A 19,414-nucleotide genomic window follows, 5' to 3' on the forward strand; every position below is an offset into this window, starting at 1 on the left:
ACCACAGGAGAAAATCTCACAAGATCGTAAGATCAACAAGGGTGTGAATAATAAATACTTCATGGAACAGAGAACGTCTGGTATTTAATAATTACAAGGGCTTCCTTAGGGAAAAGGAACGTTTTTGAGTATTATGCAACGATTTAAGATGAAAGGAGGGTGAGTTTAAGAGCATTCTTTGAAGATTTAATTGTCTAAACACATTATTTTGTTTAAAGGAAATGCATTTCCATTACTCTCTAGATAATCCCTAACAGTTAAACTTAACAACACTCAATTAGCATGGGATCGATAAAACCGATTGAGAATGATTATTGCGTCGGAGGAAATAAAAGGCGTGCCTCACTTAACAAAAACGGTCGGGCACTATACAGAGGCCGGATCTTGCCTAACATCCAATTCTTAATCTCGGCCGGCTCATTGAAGGATGGAGTTGAGACTTCCTTGGGACGATTTTGTTCCTAATCCTATTCAGGCTCGATGTTCGATTCTCTTCTGTGCCCTGCGACCGCCCCTTTCTCTTGACGTCTATTGTTTCTACGGTTCTGCATCCCACGCTTTCATCAAGTCCTCCCAAGTATCCTGCGGGTACTTCCATGCAGCCTCCGCCTACACTGGAAATCGGCCAATTCAACCTTAGCGAACTTAATTAGGCCTGATTCCAAAATTGGTTTCGAATCGCTAAATGAGGCCTGTTTATCGATCCAAACTAATATAAAAAAAAAGAAAGTTTGCTTGTAAGAGATGATCTTGAAATCTACTGGTCACTAGATTTTGATCGAATTTTTTTAGACACGTTCCTTATGATCATAGTTATGGCAGACATAGTTTAAACAAATTGTTATTACAGTATCAAGTAAATATATGAAATTGTGTATATTGCTAATCCCACCGCAGCGATGCTCGATGAAAATCGGAGAAAGAGACGTCTATTCAGTAAAATAAAATGTAGTTAGTTAAATACTATATAAATTTGTATCTAATCAAATTAAGGTTAGATGGAGATATTCAATTTCCCACCGTCACCTCAGACTACATATTCACTCTAATAAATACAATCAAACTCAATATCAACATGAGTAAAACAAAACGAAACAAATGGTGGGGGATATATGCGGAGAACGACGTCTTATTCAGTTTAGTGCATAAATTTGTAACTAATCAAATTGAGGTTCGATGGGGGTATTCAATTTCCCATCATAATGTCAAGCTACACATTCACTCTAATAAATACAATCAAACTCAATATAAACTTAAGTAACAAAATGAGACGAATGGTGAAGCATATATGCGGAGAAAGAGACTTCTGTTCAGTATACTATATAAACTTCTAACTAACCAAATTGAGGTTCGATGGGGGTACTCAATTTTCCACCAACGTCTTAGACTACACATTCACTCTAATAAATACAATCAAACTCAATATAAACTTAAGTAACACAAAACGAAAAGAATGATGGGGCATGTATGCGGAGAAAGAGACGTCGTCTATTCACTATACTACATAAATAGAGTAATACCAACTAACTACAAATGACCATTAACTAACGGTCACTAAACACCACACAATACTACATAAATTTGCAACTAATCAAATTGAGGTTCGATGGGAGGTATTCAATTTCCCAGCATAAGCTCAGACTACACATTCACTCTAATAAATACAATCAAACTGAATATAAACATTAGTAACACAATATAAAATCGAAATCAGAAATGCGGTCAACAAAAACAAGTAAGTTTTGTAACTTATGACAGCTTTCAACCTTTATTTAGGTCTTCATCAGGGCTCTACAAGTATAACAACGTTAATAATTAATAAATAATAAGTAATACAAAACGAGACGAATGGTGGGGTGTATGCGGAGAAAGAGACGTCTATTCACTATACTACATAAATAGAGAACTACCAACTAACTACAAATAAACATTAACTAACGGTCAATAAACACCGCACATACTACATAAATTTGTAACTAATTGAAGTTCGATGGGGATATTCAATTTCCCAGCATAATCTCAGACTACACATTCACTCTAATAAATACAATCAAACTCAATATAAGCATAAGTAACACAAAGCGAGGTATCTACTAAATAGTGCGATGGAATACTCGATATTCCTCCCTCACCCTTTTCACATAAAAGTTTGTAACTACGTATTCTTATTAAGGTTTGAAGGAGGTATTCAATATCCCACCATCTGCTCAGACTATACATTCGCTCTAATAAATACAATCAAACTCAATATATATAGGATACCCACTCGCTCTAACAAATACATTCAATGTCAATATACACAAGAGGTAAAACAAAACGAAATATCTACTAAGTAGTGTGGTGGAGAACTCGATTCATACATACTATATAAGATGATAACTAATTTAATTGAAGTTCTATGGGGTATTCAATAACCCATCATCGTCTCACACTAAAACTCTGTACGATTTTTATGAATGGTGGGTCAAAAAATATATTTTTGCCATTAATTTCACTTACTTATTAACAGAATTGAATATGCACAATTATTTGTCTTTGCAATATCCTACTAATTTATTTAAAGAAATGTTTTCACTGAATGGGTTCATAGGGGTTTTCTTTCCAGTGGAACTGAAAAAATTAATGAGATTATAGAAGAGAGTCACATAAATCAACCCACGTTATAGAATGTTACTTGTGAATTTATAAAGGAGTAGTAAGTTTTTCAGTTATTGGAAAACTTAGCCTAACGACAGCATTTCAAGTTAAGGAACGTCTATTAGCTCCTCATTAACAACAACTCATAAAATACCAATTAGCTCGAAATTACAGTTACCGATTTAAACGGTTTGTCTTCGATCTAATTCTAACTGTTCATTTTATAGTTATTTTTAAACGGGCATACTTTATTGATTCGTGTGTACGTTTTGCTGGCAACTTTAAAATAAAGAATGTTTACAAAAACAGCTAAAAATAAAAACCGATAAACCTAAAAAACCAAAAAACACCCTAGTTTGACCGGAAAAACAATTTTTAAACAACACCGAGGGGGGGGGGGTAAATTCATAAGAATATCGTGTTTGCGTGATTAGAAACGTTTGCCATGCCACGAGATTGAGTGATATATTACAGGCAGTTGTTTACATTGCGTCAAACATAATTTCCTCGTTACCAGGATAAAGTTGTAATTTATATCATCATAATTGCCGTGGGGCTATTTCGAGCCACCGACGACAGAACCTCTGCATGAAGGAAACAATGAATTAAATCAGTCGGCAAAGAGTAAACGATAAATTTGGAAAGTGATCGCTATTATTATTCTCTTGGGAAGATTTTTGATCCCGGTACTTCACCATAATTATGAATGACTTTCACGCGTAATTAGAGAAAAGAGAAGTTGCCAGTCGAGAAACGAGCTATCGGGTGAGAAAATTGTTGGAAAAGACGGAGGGATGCATTCCTGTTGGGATGCATTCCCGCTGATTTTCTTTTGATTAGGGTATCTGGTCTTTGTGAAGTGAAAGCTGATTGCTTTAGATGTAAATCGCTCCTTTCGATTCCCTAGCTATTTGTTCTTTCAGGGAAAATAAATCGTAGCACTATTTCACCGATTGTATCAAGAAGGCTGATTATACTGGATTGTTAGCTTCAAATAAATACCATTTCATTGTAGTCAAAAAGTCATTCAAATTAACAAGAGTCAAAAACGATTTATCTAGTCTACTTCTTTACTTATCAGTATGAGTTTAGTTCTAGTAAAATTAAATTATCAATTTTTTAAATTGTGGAAAACTTTTTTATGAACAATAAATCAATAAAATATAAAATACACAATTAAGTATAACGTGATAAAAATAGTAAAAAAATATAAAATGTATGTTACAATTAAAACGAAAAATAAAATATGTTCCACTATCCGGTATGGTAATAAACCGTCTGCGAAATTATCAATTTTCCAAATATATACTGTATTCATATTTATTACACGGGCCGGATCAGCAGAGAAGCTCTCGCGTATCAAAAACATTGTAGATAGGTTGCCTTGAAGGAATTCTCACCCGATTAAGGATAGGTCATACGAAGTTGACTCACGGACCCAATTTTGGCCCAAAGCCCGCGTATGTGTTCCAGGTTGCTCAATGTGTCGAACCTGATTGTATAGAGCGTATAGTTCAGGGACCCGATTGAGAATTGTACTTGTGAGAGAATTGTATCTGGGTTCCGGTTGTTGGAGTAACCAAGGTTTTTTATCGTATAGAGCAATGATAGTACCGCATTACTAACTTGTGTAGAGAGTAAATGTACTTATTAGCGTGAATATATAGTGTGAGAGGGTCTAAGACGGAATAATGTTACCACATCGATCCCCCCCTTAGGTTAGTTAGATGGTAATGGAGGAAATATCAAGACACTTTTAGCCCAAAACCCACTATGTTTCCGGCATGCAGAGAAAGGTTGTTCGATGTGTCTCAAATGACCAATTAAAAAAAGATAAAATTACATATGTAAAACGCAAAAAATATATAACCAGAGGATGTTTACTATTTGCTGAAGATCATGCTTGATAAGTAACATGATGAATTGCAATTTTTTCTCCATGAACAGCTAGCGAGATTGGTATAGTATTGACCGTTTAATTTCAAAAAGTACAATTAAGTATCAAAAAAAGAAGAAGTAACATTCAACGACAAAAAAGAGCATAGAAGTAAGAAAATAAAACAAATAAAGCACTGTGCAAAATCATACTCTAGAATTTAGTCAAACTATAATCATATTCTAGAAAGCATAGTACCAAGCTCTCAAAAAATGATTAAAGTACACTATCGGAAGTTGTTAGTATCATTGAATTTCGTAATAATTTAACTTTCAAAAATTAGTAAATGAGTTCAATAAATTTACAAGAAATGATATTACCCAAGTGCAAGTTATTCGAGTGATAAATTGAGGTCACGAGACTTAGGAAATCGGAACAAGAAATTGGATATAAACTCAAGAGAATAATTAATTACTAACATATTATTTTAAACTTGCATAACGGATATTTGAGTTGCTAACGTACGAATGACACAAAAAATCATTAACCACCGATTTTACGTTAAAACATGATTAATTAATAGTCGGTAATCATAGATAATTATAATTTATTAGCGCCTGTTCAGTATAAATGGGCGATCGAATCGCAAACGATAATGGTCACACATCGGCGATCGGTTTTATCAATGACAGGAAATGCCATCAGTCTGAGGAAGTTCTAACGTGGAATGGATACGTGACAAAAATCAGCCTTCCGGCTTTGGATGCTCTGCCAACGTGTGACAGACCGTTGGAACTATACTAAATCATATTATTCATAAATCTCTTCAAACTCTTGACAAATTCGATGTTATTAATGTCCAAGATATTGAATTGACCGGTGTGACAGTATATTTCAACCAAAAGTTTTTATATTTGTGTAAAAAGGCTGCCATGCATCAATATTCTCCTCTACAAATACCGTGGCTAACTTGGTCATAAATGTGAAATAAAAATGCACAAAACAGTCGAAAATAAAATGACATCAGAGAAAACTGCCAACAACAGATAAGAAAATAATTACAGTTCAAATATATCTGACAATTCTAAATGTTAGAGGTGCAGAAGGCACCGTGTTAAAAGCTGAGGATTAAACCCAAAATGGCTCTACACCTACGCCATAAGACAATGTTGACATATGGGTCGGTGGTGTGGTGGACTAAGGCTTTGCAGGCTAAGGCGATCAAGGTATTAAGTGGCAGCTCAGAGCCAACTGCGGCCTTGGAAGTCTTGGTAAACCTTCCACCGCTCCATATTTTAATCAAGACGAAGAAGACAGAGCAGTGGCTCACAGGCTCATAAGTAGACAACCATCTGCAATGATAGGCCATATCAACGAACAATGAAACTAAGAGAGGAGATAGAGGCAGATGCCATACTAGGCGTGCCAGTCGATGCTACTTCTCCAAATTATTACCAACAACAAGTAAGAGGTACTTAAGAGGTGCTCAGATGTTCCACTACTATTGTTGGTGTACTCATGGTTCAAAAGCGGAGGGACTGGAGCTGGGTTCCTGGATCGACTTAAAGGTAAATAAATACTTTATAGTTATCTGAAATCACAGCAATTGAACAATGCTCCATAGAAATAAAAAGGCTAGGAACATTCCAGGGAGATAGCCATTTTCTCTGACAGTCAAGCGGCAAAAGGCCTTTGCCTCATGCGAGGTTTGCGTATGGAATATGGGAGAACCTTGGCAGAAGTCAGTGACACCAATGATCTGACCCTGGCATGTGCTCTGGCCGTTCGGAACATAGAAGCATTGTTGAACCATATTGTAGCTTAGCATCTAGCCACAAAACCGTACACATCCAAAAATCAAGTCAAAAACTTGGTGGAACATACCCCAGGCCTCCGCAAACTTACAAAGGAATTACTGGAGGATAACCGCGACAGAACCAGAATTCTGATTGGACTCCAGGACGCGTACTGCCGCCTAAGAAGGCACACGTTCCGGGATAGTACAGACAGAAGAAACACTGTGCAGAGGGATAAGTTGCCAGGGAGAAGAGGAGTCCGACGAACACGGTTTATGTTTTTGTGAGGGTCTAAGGAGGTGCTGATTCCTGCAACGAGGAGAGGAAAAACCACAAGCAAGTTCCTACACTTAGAAGCCGCTGGAAAGGCTATGGAGGTTGATTAACAAGCACCCAGAAGCTGGCCAGTGAGTTATAAAAATATAGGAGCACAATAGATCCTCTCAGGCCGAGGTGCAGATCTTGTGGCCGCCTCTTTTATCCCTGTCACATACTATCCTCCCCGATCTCGAGTTTCGGCAATCGTTCTTCTTCGATGGTTCGTCTTCGCGCTTTTTGTAAATCGCGTCTTTTCAAGTCAGCTCTGCTATTGTACATAGCGAGGTGATGAAAAGCGTCCGATAGACTCAATCCAAAACCAAGATTACTGTCGACCAATTACACGTCTACCAAATCACGTTTTAAATTAATCACATATAGGACATACGTGCTATCTAAGGAGAGAAACAAAATATACGATTAATAACTGCATTCGAATGTTGGGTGTAATAATCCGCAGGGTAAATGCCTTCAAAATATATTCAAGATCCAATACAAACAAGTATGTCATCCTTTTGCTTTCAAGTTAATTAACTACCGTACCTGTGTAAATTCATTACCATTCGGATCCAGAGAGCTCTGACACGGATCCATTAAACAAGTGTTCCGTAATTATGCATTTCCTTTGGGAAGTAGATAAAAATACGACTTTCCCCTGTTTCTCTCACGCCGGCTAGTACCACCTATGCAATATTTGAAAAGGCCGTTTCCTAACGCTTTTCCCCTCTGCCTGAGTTCGCAGATTCAGTTTCCCTTCGATCGAAAGGCTGAGATGTTTACAGATTCCCACAGTTACGTAAAAAGTGACAAAGTGTATAATAGGGAAACATTTCCGTTCGTTAAACTGTTTACTTCAGATAATGAGACCTATTATTTTCTTATCAGTGCAATCGGTGAGAACTGTCACGTCATAATAGAGACGCAATACTAAAAATTTCTAGCAGTTTTCAATATAAAATCACCAAGGGGGAAATTGAGCGTCTTTGAAACAATGATAACAATCAAATAAAATCTAAGATCACTAAAAAAATATGGTTGCCCTTATAGAAAATATGAATATGAATACTATATTATATGAAAGTACTGTAACCTTGCTGAAAAGGCAAAGAGGCACTTATTGGGTCCGTCTTCACTTGCGGATTTGTTGAATTACTCAAACGCGTTTCGACAATGCACCATCATCAGCGAGGAACTGTCTGCCAATTTTTTCGAATATGGTTTATGATGTGATCGACCAGCTACTATTCACAATATATTTGGTTGGATCGGAGAATGTTGTGTTGAAACTAGACCAAGTTTGTGTTTTATTTCACCTTCCTCATGGCTCTACAACGGATATACGAACGTATATATTTTTTAATAATTGCTGAGCTATGTAAGTAAAAATCAACAATCAACTTATTTTTCTCCGCATTGACACGTGATGCCAAAAACATCGTTATTATCTAGCACGCCAGTTGTCTGTTTCTTTTTAGTATTTTGTGTTATTGTTGGTCCTTAGTGCTGTTTTTAGTTTGAGTTTGTTGAACAAGTTCGTTAGTGGTAGGTTTCTTTTCCTGTGAATGTGAATATTGTCCATTTGATGTTGTTTTGTGTTTAGTTTTTGTTGTTTCTGGGTGGCGCTTGTTTCGTATCATTTTTATTGCCATGTTCGCTCCTGTTTGTAGTTCTTCATTATAATTTTTAGTGTTGAGTGGTATTGTTTTTAGACTGTGGATCATGTATCGTAGTGCTGAAATTTTGTGTTGGTATGTTTGTGTGGTTGGATTATGCATTTATGATGGTGTCACAGTGGGTTTTCTGTATATTTAGAATTATGTTTTATTGTGGGTCCCTATATTCGTTTACTGAGGAGTTGTCTATTATGGCAACTATGTGTCGTCGATAAATCTAAATAGGTGGAGTAATTCGAGTAAGTAATGGTTCTCTTCGAGGTTTTTGGGAAACACCACTGGCAAGAATGGCCAATGTTGGGTTCCCTATCATTAGACCGTCTTTTGGGGTGAATTTGTCATTAATTTTGAAGTATTTTGTTCAATGGTTAGTTTCGTAACTTGTATTAGTTGTGTCGTGTATTCATTATTGCAGTTTTTTTCTAATATCCTTGTCACGAGTACTGTAACCATTGGAAGACAGAAGTCAATGGGCAAAATTTGTTTCGGTTTGATTAGTCAAATTTCAAGCAAAGTAAATGGATTTGCGAACCCTTTCGAATTTCATCTCTCATTTAAATAAAAATGTCTCGCATTGTTGTTGACAATATAAAAAATAGATTAGTAAGCAATAGACCGATTTGTAGAACGCTGTCTAACCAAATTTCACGTATTTAAATACGTTTCACCGAGGATTGAATCAATTATATAAAATTTATGGGACCGCGGGGGCCGAGTGTTTAGGGTGGACTCGTGTATTTGCCCCTCTAGTGGTCCTAGGTTCGAAACCCGGCAGAGCCCCGGGACTTTTAATTGTGAATAGTGTGAGTATTGTAAAGTGGTTTGACCCCTCGTCCGTGTCACTCAACGGTAGTAGGTAGTTGGTCATTAAAGCCTCCTTTTGTGATAGGAATTAACTTTACTTAATTAAGATATAAATTTTAATATACTTTATGTACTTAAAATCTTGAAGAGAATAGTTTCAAGAACAAACAGAATTTATGTATTTATAACGGTATAAAAGAAACTTATCTTTTCGATATGAGATTTCAACTTACAGTTCTTTTTAAGTGTACACGGTTTTACATGTTTACAAAGAAGTTATAAATTAAACTCATTGTCTGTTTACTTAGTCGAATAATAAAGTTTCCCCCTTTTCAAAAAAGTCAACAAAACAAAAGTGAGGTCGTGAACTTTAGAGCGGTGCAGGGAGAATTAAGTTCAGTGCCTTTTCGAATTGTCCTTGTTGATTAACAGATTGGATGCCGTTACTTCAAATCATTAACAAAACCTATCCATTTGTCTGCTCGAGTGAAATCTAGCACCAACTCCTAATTGAACCTGACCGGAGTGTTCAGTTTATAGTTTTACCTTTAATATACCTTTGATTAATTGGTTAGACAAAATTTTTTATTTCATGGCAACAAATTTCTTTTATTTTAACATTATTCATGATTGTACCCAGTATTGTACGTTAATAAATAATGGATATAGGGTGTTTCGGAAATATGGCAGCGACCAATCTCTAAAAGAAATGGTTATAAAAGCAAAGTTTAAATGACAAACCGATCGTTTTCCCTAAAGATTTTAAAAACTGCGAGAATTTTTTAACGGCGCACTAACAAGTCAACATCCACATTCTCTTTTCTTTCCATATTCGTTTTATTATTTTTTAAATGACTAGATTTTAAAATAAGAACTAATGTGCTATTTGTTATTTTTAATTTTGTTTCAAGCGTTTAGAGGTCATTTCATATATCAATTTGAATATTGCTTAACATTTGAAGTTACAATAAAGCTAAAGAAAAAAGACTGGGAAGTTAGTCAACATTATTTTTCGAATAAACATACACAAAGAGGAAAGTACTGATACAGAGTCCCCTGTTCTGATTCTTGGGGCAACAGGGTTGTTGTACTTTATATAGAAATGCTAATTTTGTATAACTAGTGTCTGTTGAGAGTGAATGAATTTATTAGCGTAAAGTGAGAGGGCTCATGGCGGAATACTGATTACCCCATCGACCCTTAATTAGGTTAGTTATATGATAGGTTTAAAGGTGAGTGGTAGAGGGCTGAAATACCTAGCTGTTGATAACACCCGGAGCCCAACCAACCGCGTTGGATGGACGCATAAGACCGAGGTCTGACTCCGGACTACCATCTCACTGGGTAGGTCGTTCTCCAAATCTGCTGGTAAGAGGGTGGTTAGCAATTCCACTATAAACAAAACCGCGGCCGGAGCGGATCCGGTAGTTTCTACTCTAGGAAGCCACAATACTCTGGGAGATAGCCTTCTCTATCTAGGGAGTGCGAGGGGGACCGTGCTGATGTATTTCGGGGCTTAGGTAGCCCTTTGCGTGCGGCAGTATGCTGCTTAATGCAGACCCGACCACTCGGAATGGGCAAGCGGGGAGAGAGGGTGGGCCGAAGGGCCTTAGCTGCCTCTATACCAATGCTGCGGCAGTAACACCATTCTGTCGTATGTGGAGGTGCGTCAGCTCTCATTTTGAGAATCAAAACGTCCGAATAGGCTAGGTGCGGACGTTAAAGATCCTCATTGTCCTTTTTAGGACGGCCGAGTATACAGGCAAGACTGTAAAGTAAATAGCTGGGATTGCCGGTTTAGTGCGAAAAGTGTTACGCTTAACTATGTACATTTGAGATTATGTAAATCCAAATCCAAAATACACTTTCAGCAATTGAAGTTTAGGTATAATTAAGTCTAATGACCATATCAATATTACAATGTTCAAAATGGTTGGGCGTCCGACTCGTCTAGCGGTCGGCATAGTTCATGGAAGTTTAATTATAATGAAATTTAATGGACAAAGTATTGTAAAGTGGTTTGACCCCCATTAAGCCACCCTTTTTTACAAGAATTAATTTATTTTACTTAAAAAAAAAAATAAATAAATCAAAATGATCAAAAATAATTAAAGAGCAAAGCTAGAATTTTACTCAATAATAAGTAGAACATTAAAATTGGCGAGAAACTCTCAAAATAACGAATTTGGGTAAATACCAAAAAATAATAATTAAATTATGACATGATCATAACCCACTAGCACATATTAGAATATCAAAACTATAGATACTTTTGAATAATATCAACTCGAGTTGTTTCGTACGGCCTTTCACTTTGGAAAATCGCTTTACTGAAACTTAGTTTCTCGATAATTACTCCCATTAATTGCTCTTAATGTTAGAGAATTACCGAACAAACAGTTCAATATTCTTAGGGCGATACGCCAATGGAAGTTATGGACGTAATATTAATTTACTAGAAACTGGCAAGTTAGCCATAGGGGTTTTCCTTAACGTACTCGATATGTGAGAGTTTTCCAATGTCAGAAAGTCGTAAACAGCCTTAAATGCACAATGTGAGTATTATAAACATTGCATTTATCCGAATGCCTTTTGGTTTATTTTCGCTAGATAAACGCAGCCTTTACTACAAATTTAATTACGCTTGATAAAACTAATCTTCAATGTTCCGATAAGGGAGAATTTTTAAGAGAATTTATCTGACACAATACAATTTTTAGAAATCCCAGGAAAACACGAATGTGAAATAACCGTAGTTGTTATCCTTATTTGTATATTTGTCATATCAATACCGGACCAAGACCTTATATCATCAGTAATTATTGACCCAAACGGGAATAGTAAATGTTTTACCGCCGGCTTATTAATTATTATTTTAATTAATAGTTTTCTAATAATAAAAAATTAGATTCTTCCTTCAATAACCGCTGAACCTAATTATGTAGTGGGTTCGTTTTAATTTTCTTCTTTATATAAATTTTAGTTTCATCTTTGTATATGTATGCATAAGATTACTGTATAGAGACGACGCAAAAGGGATAAAGGCAACAATTGTATGGAAGACCTGGCAGAAGTCATAAGAAGAATGACCTGTCCAATTTCTCATTGCCTGTAGACCTAGTGCCCAGGGACCGATACCAGGGGTTTGGACAATTTGGCCAAAAAAAGGAGTCAATATGAATTCTCTAAGCACTGGACCCTATTTTGGCCTAGCAACTTACCATAAAACATGGCCCTCCAAAAATGCATCCTCACTGACGATGGGGAAAGCCAAAAGCCAAAACGCATTTGAGTGACATCGAAACTAGCGAGTGTAGACGGACCTATGTCAGTTCATGTGCTCACCGACTTGTATACTAAACTCCACCATCAACTTTACAGTTTTACTTTATTGTTAATATTTTCTACACTAATGAATAATCAACACTGCAAAATTAAAATAAATCATACTTTATATACTACATGAACTTCTTTTCTAACCCTCTTACGACTGCTATGAAAAACAAAATTTAACTATGAATTTATGGTTTTCGTTATTATACTAGAACTATAAATAATGCAAAAGTTATTAACGATGAAGTATGCAAAGCATTTTTATTGTTATTACGAAGTTGATACTTTAATTACAATTCTAAGTAATAAAAAATAAACAATTCTAAGTACAAATTAATACAATTCTATTGACTTACATAATGTTTTCTTTTGAAGTCTAACTTTTTCGATGTTGTACTAACAAGGCAGGAAAACGTAGACCTAATGATAAATCACGGAAAAAGGATATAAACACAATAACGTCCGAGCCTAAACGATGTCAATAAACAACGGTGGTTACCCCATATTTTGTTTTGTGAGAAAGGCGTGCCTTTTTCCTAGGAAACCGGAGTTATGTGACAGATTTAGCGAGCTGTCTCAAGGGTGACGTCAAAAATAAAGTGAAAAAAAAAATAATCCGAAGGAGCGGGAGGGTTTAAATTTAAATTTCTAATCTTTTGGGACCAGAAAAGAAAATCTTGCGTGCAGACACCATTGGGAAATTTTAATTAATGCTCATAATCTTCCACGTTAAGGATCTTTTTCACTATTTAGAAGGTTTTTAAGAGAAGAACACAAATGCGTAAAAGAATTAATCTACAAAACGTCACGATTGAAATTCAAAACATTGTCTACGATAGACTTAATAATAAAGAGGGCAATTAACTACTAATAAAAAATTTATTACTTATTAGGAATTGCAATAAGCTTAAGAGATCTGAACGAATCAATCTCGAAACTTCCACTCCAGCTATCTGTCATCTCTCACGTGTCATCTGAATATATTTATGCTAAATTTGCCAAACTAGCTAAAAGCCAAAGCTAAACCAAGACCTTAGATAAGAGGTGTAATTAATTGAAATATTAAATATAAATGAATGACTTTTAGGAAATATACTTATTTGTTCAATATGGATTAACAAAAAAATAACCATCTTAATTTTTTTGGTGAAAAATAGGAGCAATCGAAATAATAATAGAAAAATTGCGCTCACCATGGCCGTTACTTGTGTGGAGAGGATCGCTCTGCCCCTGGGTTAGAATTATTTGCGATTCGAGTTCCTGAAGTTCGGCCTGCAGCTCTGAGAGCTTCGAATTGGACTTTTTCACTATGTGGGCGACGTCCGATAAGGACTTACGGTCTTTGGAAGCCTCCCTGAGCTTTTCCGCACCCTCTTTGATTTTAAGCTCTTTTCTTATTTCCCTCCTGATGAGCTCCTTGAGTTCCTCGAGTTTGTTCGGCAAAGCCGCCTCCGGCACAGATTCCGTCTGCAGGCCATATTTATGGCTCAGCTCGTACAGTACCGGGTGCCGTATGTAATCACCCTGTGAAATTAAAAGAATATTAACAAAGTTTGGCAAGAGAGATGTGCAAGATTTTTTTGTGTGGTGGTACTCTTTTAAAAAATGGGGATTGCAAGTGATTGCTACATAATATAACGTAACTGCTAGTAACATCAAGAAGCATGGAATATGATTATGAAGATCTGAACATAAAAAAAATGCGAAGCAAATGAATTCTCGTGAATTAAAAATATTTAAGCGCCTATCTATTCTAGTAAATACAGTTAAACCTTAAAACCTTAACTAAAAAGAATAATTCACTAGTAAATATAGTTTAAAGTGAAACTTCATGCAAATTAAAAAGTTTAAAAACAGACCAAACTTGTGGAATAAGTCAATATCGTTTTGAAAATGAATGACTGGAGCATCGATTCTTAAACTTTATTAACTTTATATTATTTGAAAGTTCTCGTTCAGGAAAATTTTTGTATAAACAACATTTTTGAACCTCAAAATAGGCTCAAGGATCCATTTAAAGACTGTAACTTGCATAATTTAAACGACAGCTTCTCTTCGCTTTAATGTACAATTTTTAGGAGCACAAATACAGAGAAGATAAAATAGAAAACAAGAAAGACCGGGCTATTATTAACACCCATTTCCTAAATTTATGTTCACTTCTACATTCTTACAGGCTAAGTAAGCTTATATAAATGAAACACGACAAAAAAAAAAATGATTTAAAATATTATTAAATCAATTTTCCGCTATTTCAAAACAAAAAACATGTATGTTATTTATGACAATTCGTAGCTAATAAAAATGACGATTCCATGATAAAAAATCCATTTGTATGAGAGGAGGTAGAGAATTAGAAAGAAAGTGGAAGACGTCCTGTTTTTCACGTTCTCCGGAGGTCGTAGTCAATAGTTAACAACTTAGCTCTGCACAGGTAATTGAGGCTGTGGCAAAGAAAATTGCCGTCTTTGGCCTATTCTAAAATTGAAAGCCGGGTCGGAAAGAAAAAAAAAAGTCTGTTCCTCCCTCCGTCCATTGTCTCCGTATTGGACGATTGTCATGTCATGAACATTGACTATTACACAACTATGAGAAGCTTTAATAGACGTCTACGACTTATAAAACAATTGACTCTGAATTTTTAATCTTTACAAAACTGGAAAATAAATCTAAAACTGATCAGATGAAAACTACTACAATTTGGACTTAGCTTCGTACGGAAAGTCGATAATAAAAACCTTGGGATTTTTATTATAAACAAATACAAAAATAATAATAAAAAAGTATCAAAAACGACAACAACCGAGCCACCTGTCAGGATTTCACATCCATTTGAAAAAATAAAAGAAATTGAATACAACACCAAAATAATTATAGCGACCAAACCGAAGGTCGTGGGTTCGAATACCGCTCGTGACACTAACTTTTACATTTTCAACTAATACCTTACATAAAGATTAATTAATTGAAAGAAGTTATTTGGTCAATCGGACCACGGAATATAATGAATTTAATAAGTAAAACGAAGTATATCTTCACTAAAGTTCTCCGTGGCCATTTCATTTGTCGCCGAGAATCGAATCCTGATTATACGACATTTGAAAAATGGCAAAAAGGAGGGAAAATTCGAAATTTAGATTGATATGGGAAGTTGGTGTCCGAGTGGATCGAAGTCACGATAGCTCAAGTGATAGAGCAGGGGCGTCTTAGTCGAAGGTCGTGGGTTCGAATCCCGCTCGTATCACTAACTTTTTCATTTTCAACCAATACCTTACATAAAGATTAATTAATTGAAAGAAGTTATTTCGTCAATCGGACCACGAAATATAATGGATTTAATAATTTATTACATTTAGCCAATGGACTCGGGCAATAGTTGGCTCAAGTTTTTCAAGGTTGCTCAAGTGTCCCACCTAATCGAAGGAGCAACTCCTTGGCTCTGTAAAAAGAGCGCGTAGGCTTGCCACCCGACTTGATAAACGTGCTTGAGCTTGGCAGCGAGTATCTTGAGCCCCCTATTGTTTTGTAAGAAGTACAGATAGCTTTGTGTACCTAGCGTGTGTTGAGAATGGATGTATTTACTAGTGTGAGAGTGTAGTAATGTGAGAGGTAGAGCCAAATATTTAGTACCCTATAGACCCTCAATAGGTTAGGTCTGTATCTGTAGAGGGTGAAGTTAGAATATTACGTATTCCACCACCCTAGTTTAGTGATCGGTATGAGAGAATGTATGTAAGAATCAGTGAGTGTTTGAATGGATTTGGGAACTGCATGCGTTGGGTGCTGAATTGATCTAGCCGTTGACAGCACCTCGGCGGTTGTACGAAAGGACCAATATCTATGCCGGACTGCCAACACTCGATTCAGGTCTTTTGTAAATTACAAAAGCTGGAATTGCCGGTGGATTGCAATAAGTGGTTAGTTCAACTCTGCTCACGTATAGTACATATGTACATACAAGTGCAGATCTGGGCTTGAATAAATCCAAATCCAACCAATAGGTTCCGTTTAGAAGATTAACCACGGCTATATCCGATAGGTTTTCGGAACTAGAATTTTTTCCCTTGTGCGCTTTAATATTGGGCAACGGCCCAAAAAGTGAAATTTCTTTCCTATTACATAAGGAGCAGAGGTAAATCTTCCCGAGTTGTAGGGTTCATAATGAATATTGAATAATTCCTTTGTAGTTTTAATTATAAATTATTAAAATTAAATCATTAATTATAAAATCATCAATATTTACGCCCAAATTCATATAGTCAACGTCCAGTCTCAGTTCACGATTTCTGTCGATACTTTCCTTCTAGCGACTTAGATTTCTGTTCCTTTTGATAAATAATTATAATTTTATACTTAAAATTCACTCCATTTTTGCCCCCATTCTTCGAAGAACCTAAAACTGCCAACACCTAGCTTCATCATCCACCAAAGAATTTTCCTCGTAATTACTTCATAGGCCACTAAAGTAAACTGGATGACTTCAGTTCTTGAACTCTTAATACATACATATATAAAACGTAGAAAGTAAAAACATGAATGGGAAGGCATTTGGCCTCAACACAAATCGTGTAATTCGGGGTGTTACTGGGAAGCTGAAACAATTTTTCAATGGCGTCAGAATAATGGTATCTCCAAACGTGGCAGCCATAGGTGAGGACGGAACGAGAAACAGCTTTGAAAACGACGCACTTAGCTTTCAGCGTTATCTTCATTTGCTATGAATTTAGACTAAACGGAATTTAATCCTAAAAGAGCCTGTCTTGCTTTTCTGGTTCAGTAATGGTTGTATGAAAGAGACGAAGAAAAATACACTCCTAGATATATGTCGATACTATTTCAATTATCCACCATGCCTACAAACTTCGTGTCTGAAGCAGCAGCCACCATCCTTACGGACAATCATTATTTCATTTTGTCCAGATTGGCCATAAGGTTCCAAGTGTCAAAATAAGTTTCCATCTGATTATTTTTTTTGTAAATCTTTAGGGTTGTCAGCCAATATTACCACATCGTCCGCAAATACTAATAATTTCTAATTATATCCGTCAATCCCTATTAAACTGCCTTTTAAGTCATTAATAGCCTTTTCTACAATAGGCATTTTATTTCGTCAGACGCGTTTCGGTCTAATGTAGACCATCTTCCGTGACTTTTTTTCATTTAAAATGATTTGACTGTTTTCTTACATTGTAACTTTATATTAAGTAAGTCACTGAAGATGGTCTATATTAGACCGAAACGCGTCTGACTAATGCGCGTAAATGCCTATTGTGAAAAAGTCAATCTCCAATCATCATCTGGAGTTCCACAAAATCAGGATGGACACTATCAAAAAATTTAATAAAATTTATTCAAATTCCTATTAGCATCAACTTAAAAAACAGAGCGTTTCTATCAACATAATCGAACGCCGATTTGAGATACACTAAGAAACCGGGGACACTTTTCCACCCTTTCTGTCATATTTGTAATAGCTGGGATCTCTAATTACTGCATTTTGCAATAAGCCGACAAATTTTTGTATTTTTATTATCCTACACTCTCGAGTTTTTTCTTCAATGAAAGGCAAATCTGTAGAAAGTGAGTCGTGAGAGCGCTTATAAGTCGCACGTTTTATATTTTCTTAATTGAACGAACTTTTACCTTCGGACAGTACGTTTTTTAAAGAATAAAATTCAAAACGAACGATTCGAAGAGAAACCTAAAAACGTTTCTAAACGTGTGTGATACCAGGGTCTTGTGTAAATATTAACCCAAGCCTAGTAGGAAAAAAAAATACATAACACGGAAATAGAGGCGACACATTTTATCAATACTTATCAGTACTTTTTTAAAAATTACATTTCGTTTTTTAATCGATTTAAGCCTTGGCAAGAGTTATCAATTCATTAAAACGAGTGTTAAATGCCGACATCTCTAAAGCGTTATATAGGCGCAAGAATCCCGTTGTTAATGCTCTATTTCATGTTGAACCGTCAAACCGTTTTAGAAATTGTTATCAAAACCATTAAATATAATTTAATTATGAATAATAAAAGTTCATTTTAACCTGCGCTAGAATAATGTCAATGGCTAAAATGGTACTGAAAGACGTGTCAACATTTTTATGTACGGTTAAAGAGCACGTAGTTCTAACTGAAGATAGGTCACTGTGTTGAAATCACGATAATTAACAAAACACACATATAACTGCAATGATAAGGAAACGACTGTCACTGTTGATTATACGGTGAGTTTCTAAAATATAAACAGAATGTGTCTTTTAAAAAAAATTAAGCGACATGTAGCACGCGTGCACACACACAAATAAAATAACACCGATTTTTTACTGTAAATTTCTTATTTGGTACGATATTTCGTTACAGGGTATGAGTATTTTTTATTAAAAAGAAGAACTGGTTTCAATTCAAAGCCTATTTAGATAAAATAAGAAACAAAAACTGACCAGAAACATGAGAGATTTCATTTTTGTGTGTTTATCCAACTTGTGCAGTACCATCGCATTTGAGAGATGAGATGCCAGTCGATCCACGTTGATGCACACAACTGACTGAAGGCTCAACAACAGTTTCCAATTTCACTTCCCCCACCGTTTCCACCGGCTTATCAACTAATGTGCTCTCCTCCTTAATCCATAATGAATTGTAAAAGATACTGGAGTAAAGTTTAAAAAAAATGGATGATACCCAATGTTACAGCTAAATGGGGAATCTCAACCAACAACTTGTCAACTTCATTTCCATTATCTGAGTAAATAATTCAAATTGATTGATTTATTTATTTACAGAAATTCGCACGATAAGCAATTAAAACTAAAAGGTATTGACCGTCAATTCTGCACAGTGAATTCTGACTAAAAAAGGAATACAAACTTGATACAAAAATCAAAGCACATTTAATTGTGTTTGCCTTTACTCTGTTATGTTGTCATTAACACTTACATTTTGAGGACAACCCATAAACTTTTTAGAAAAGAT

At 35.6% G+C, this 19,414-nt stretch overlaps 1 protein-coding gene across 9 annotated transcripts in view; it reads right to left on the bottom strand.

Moving 5' to 3' along the window:
- Nucleotides 1-19,414, bottom strand: part of LOC106673799 (serine/threonine-protein kinase N) — a 68,925-nt gene that overhangs the window by 34,706 nt on the left and 14,805 nt on the right. For 8 of the 9 annotated variants that reach the window (XM_014406119.2, XM_024225906.1, XM_024225901.1 and 5 more), the window contains one exon: nt 13,631-13,961. In XM_014406119.2, the coding sequence (XP_014261605.1) occupies nt 13,631-13,961 (331 nt within the window). Of the gene's footprint in view, nt 1-13,630; nt 13,962-18,882; nt 18,987-19,414 lie in introns of those variants that run through there. The other variant, XM_014406127.2, reaches the window with a different exon arrangement.

The sequence above is a fragment of the Cimex lectularius genome, unplaced genomic scaffold (genome assembly GCF_000648675.2).
Source record: "Cimex lectularius strain Harlan isolate CLEC.00 unplaced genomic scaffold, Clec_2.1 scaffold23, whole genome shotgun sequence".
Taxonomy (NCBI): Eukaryota; Metazoa; Arthropoda; class Insecta; order Hemiptera; family Cimicidae; genus Cimex; species Cimex lectularius.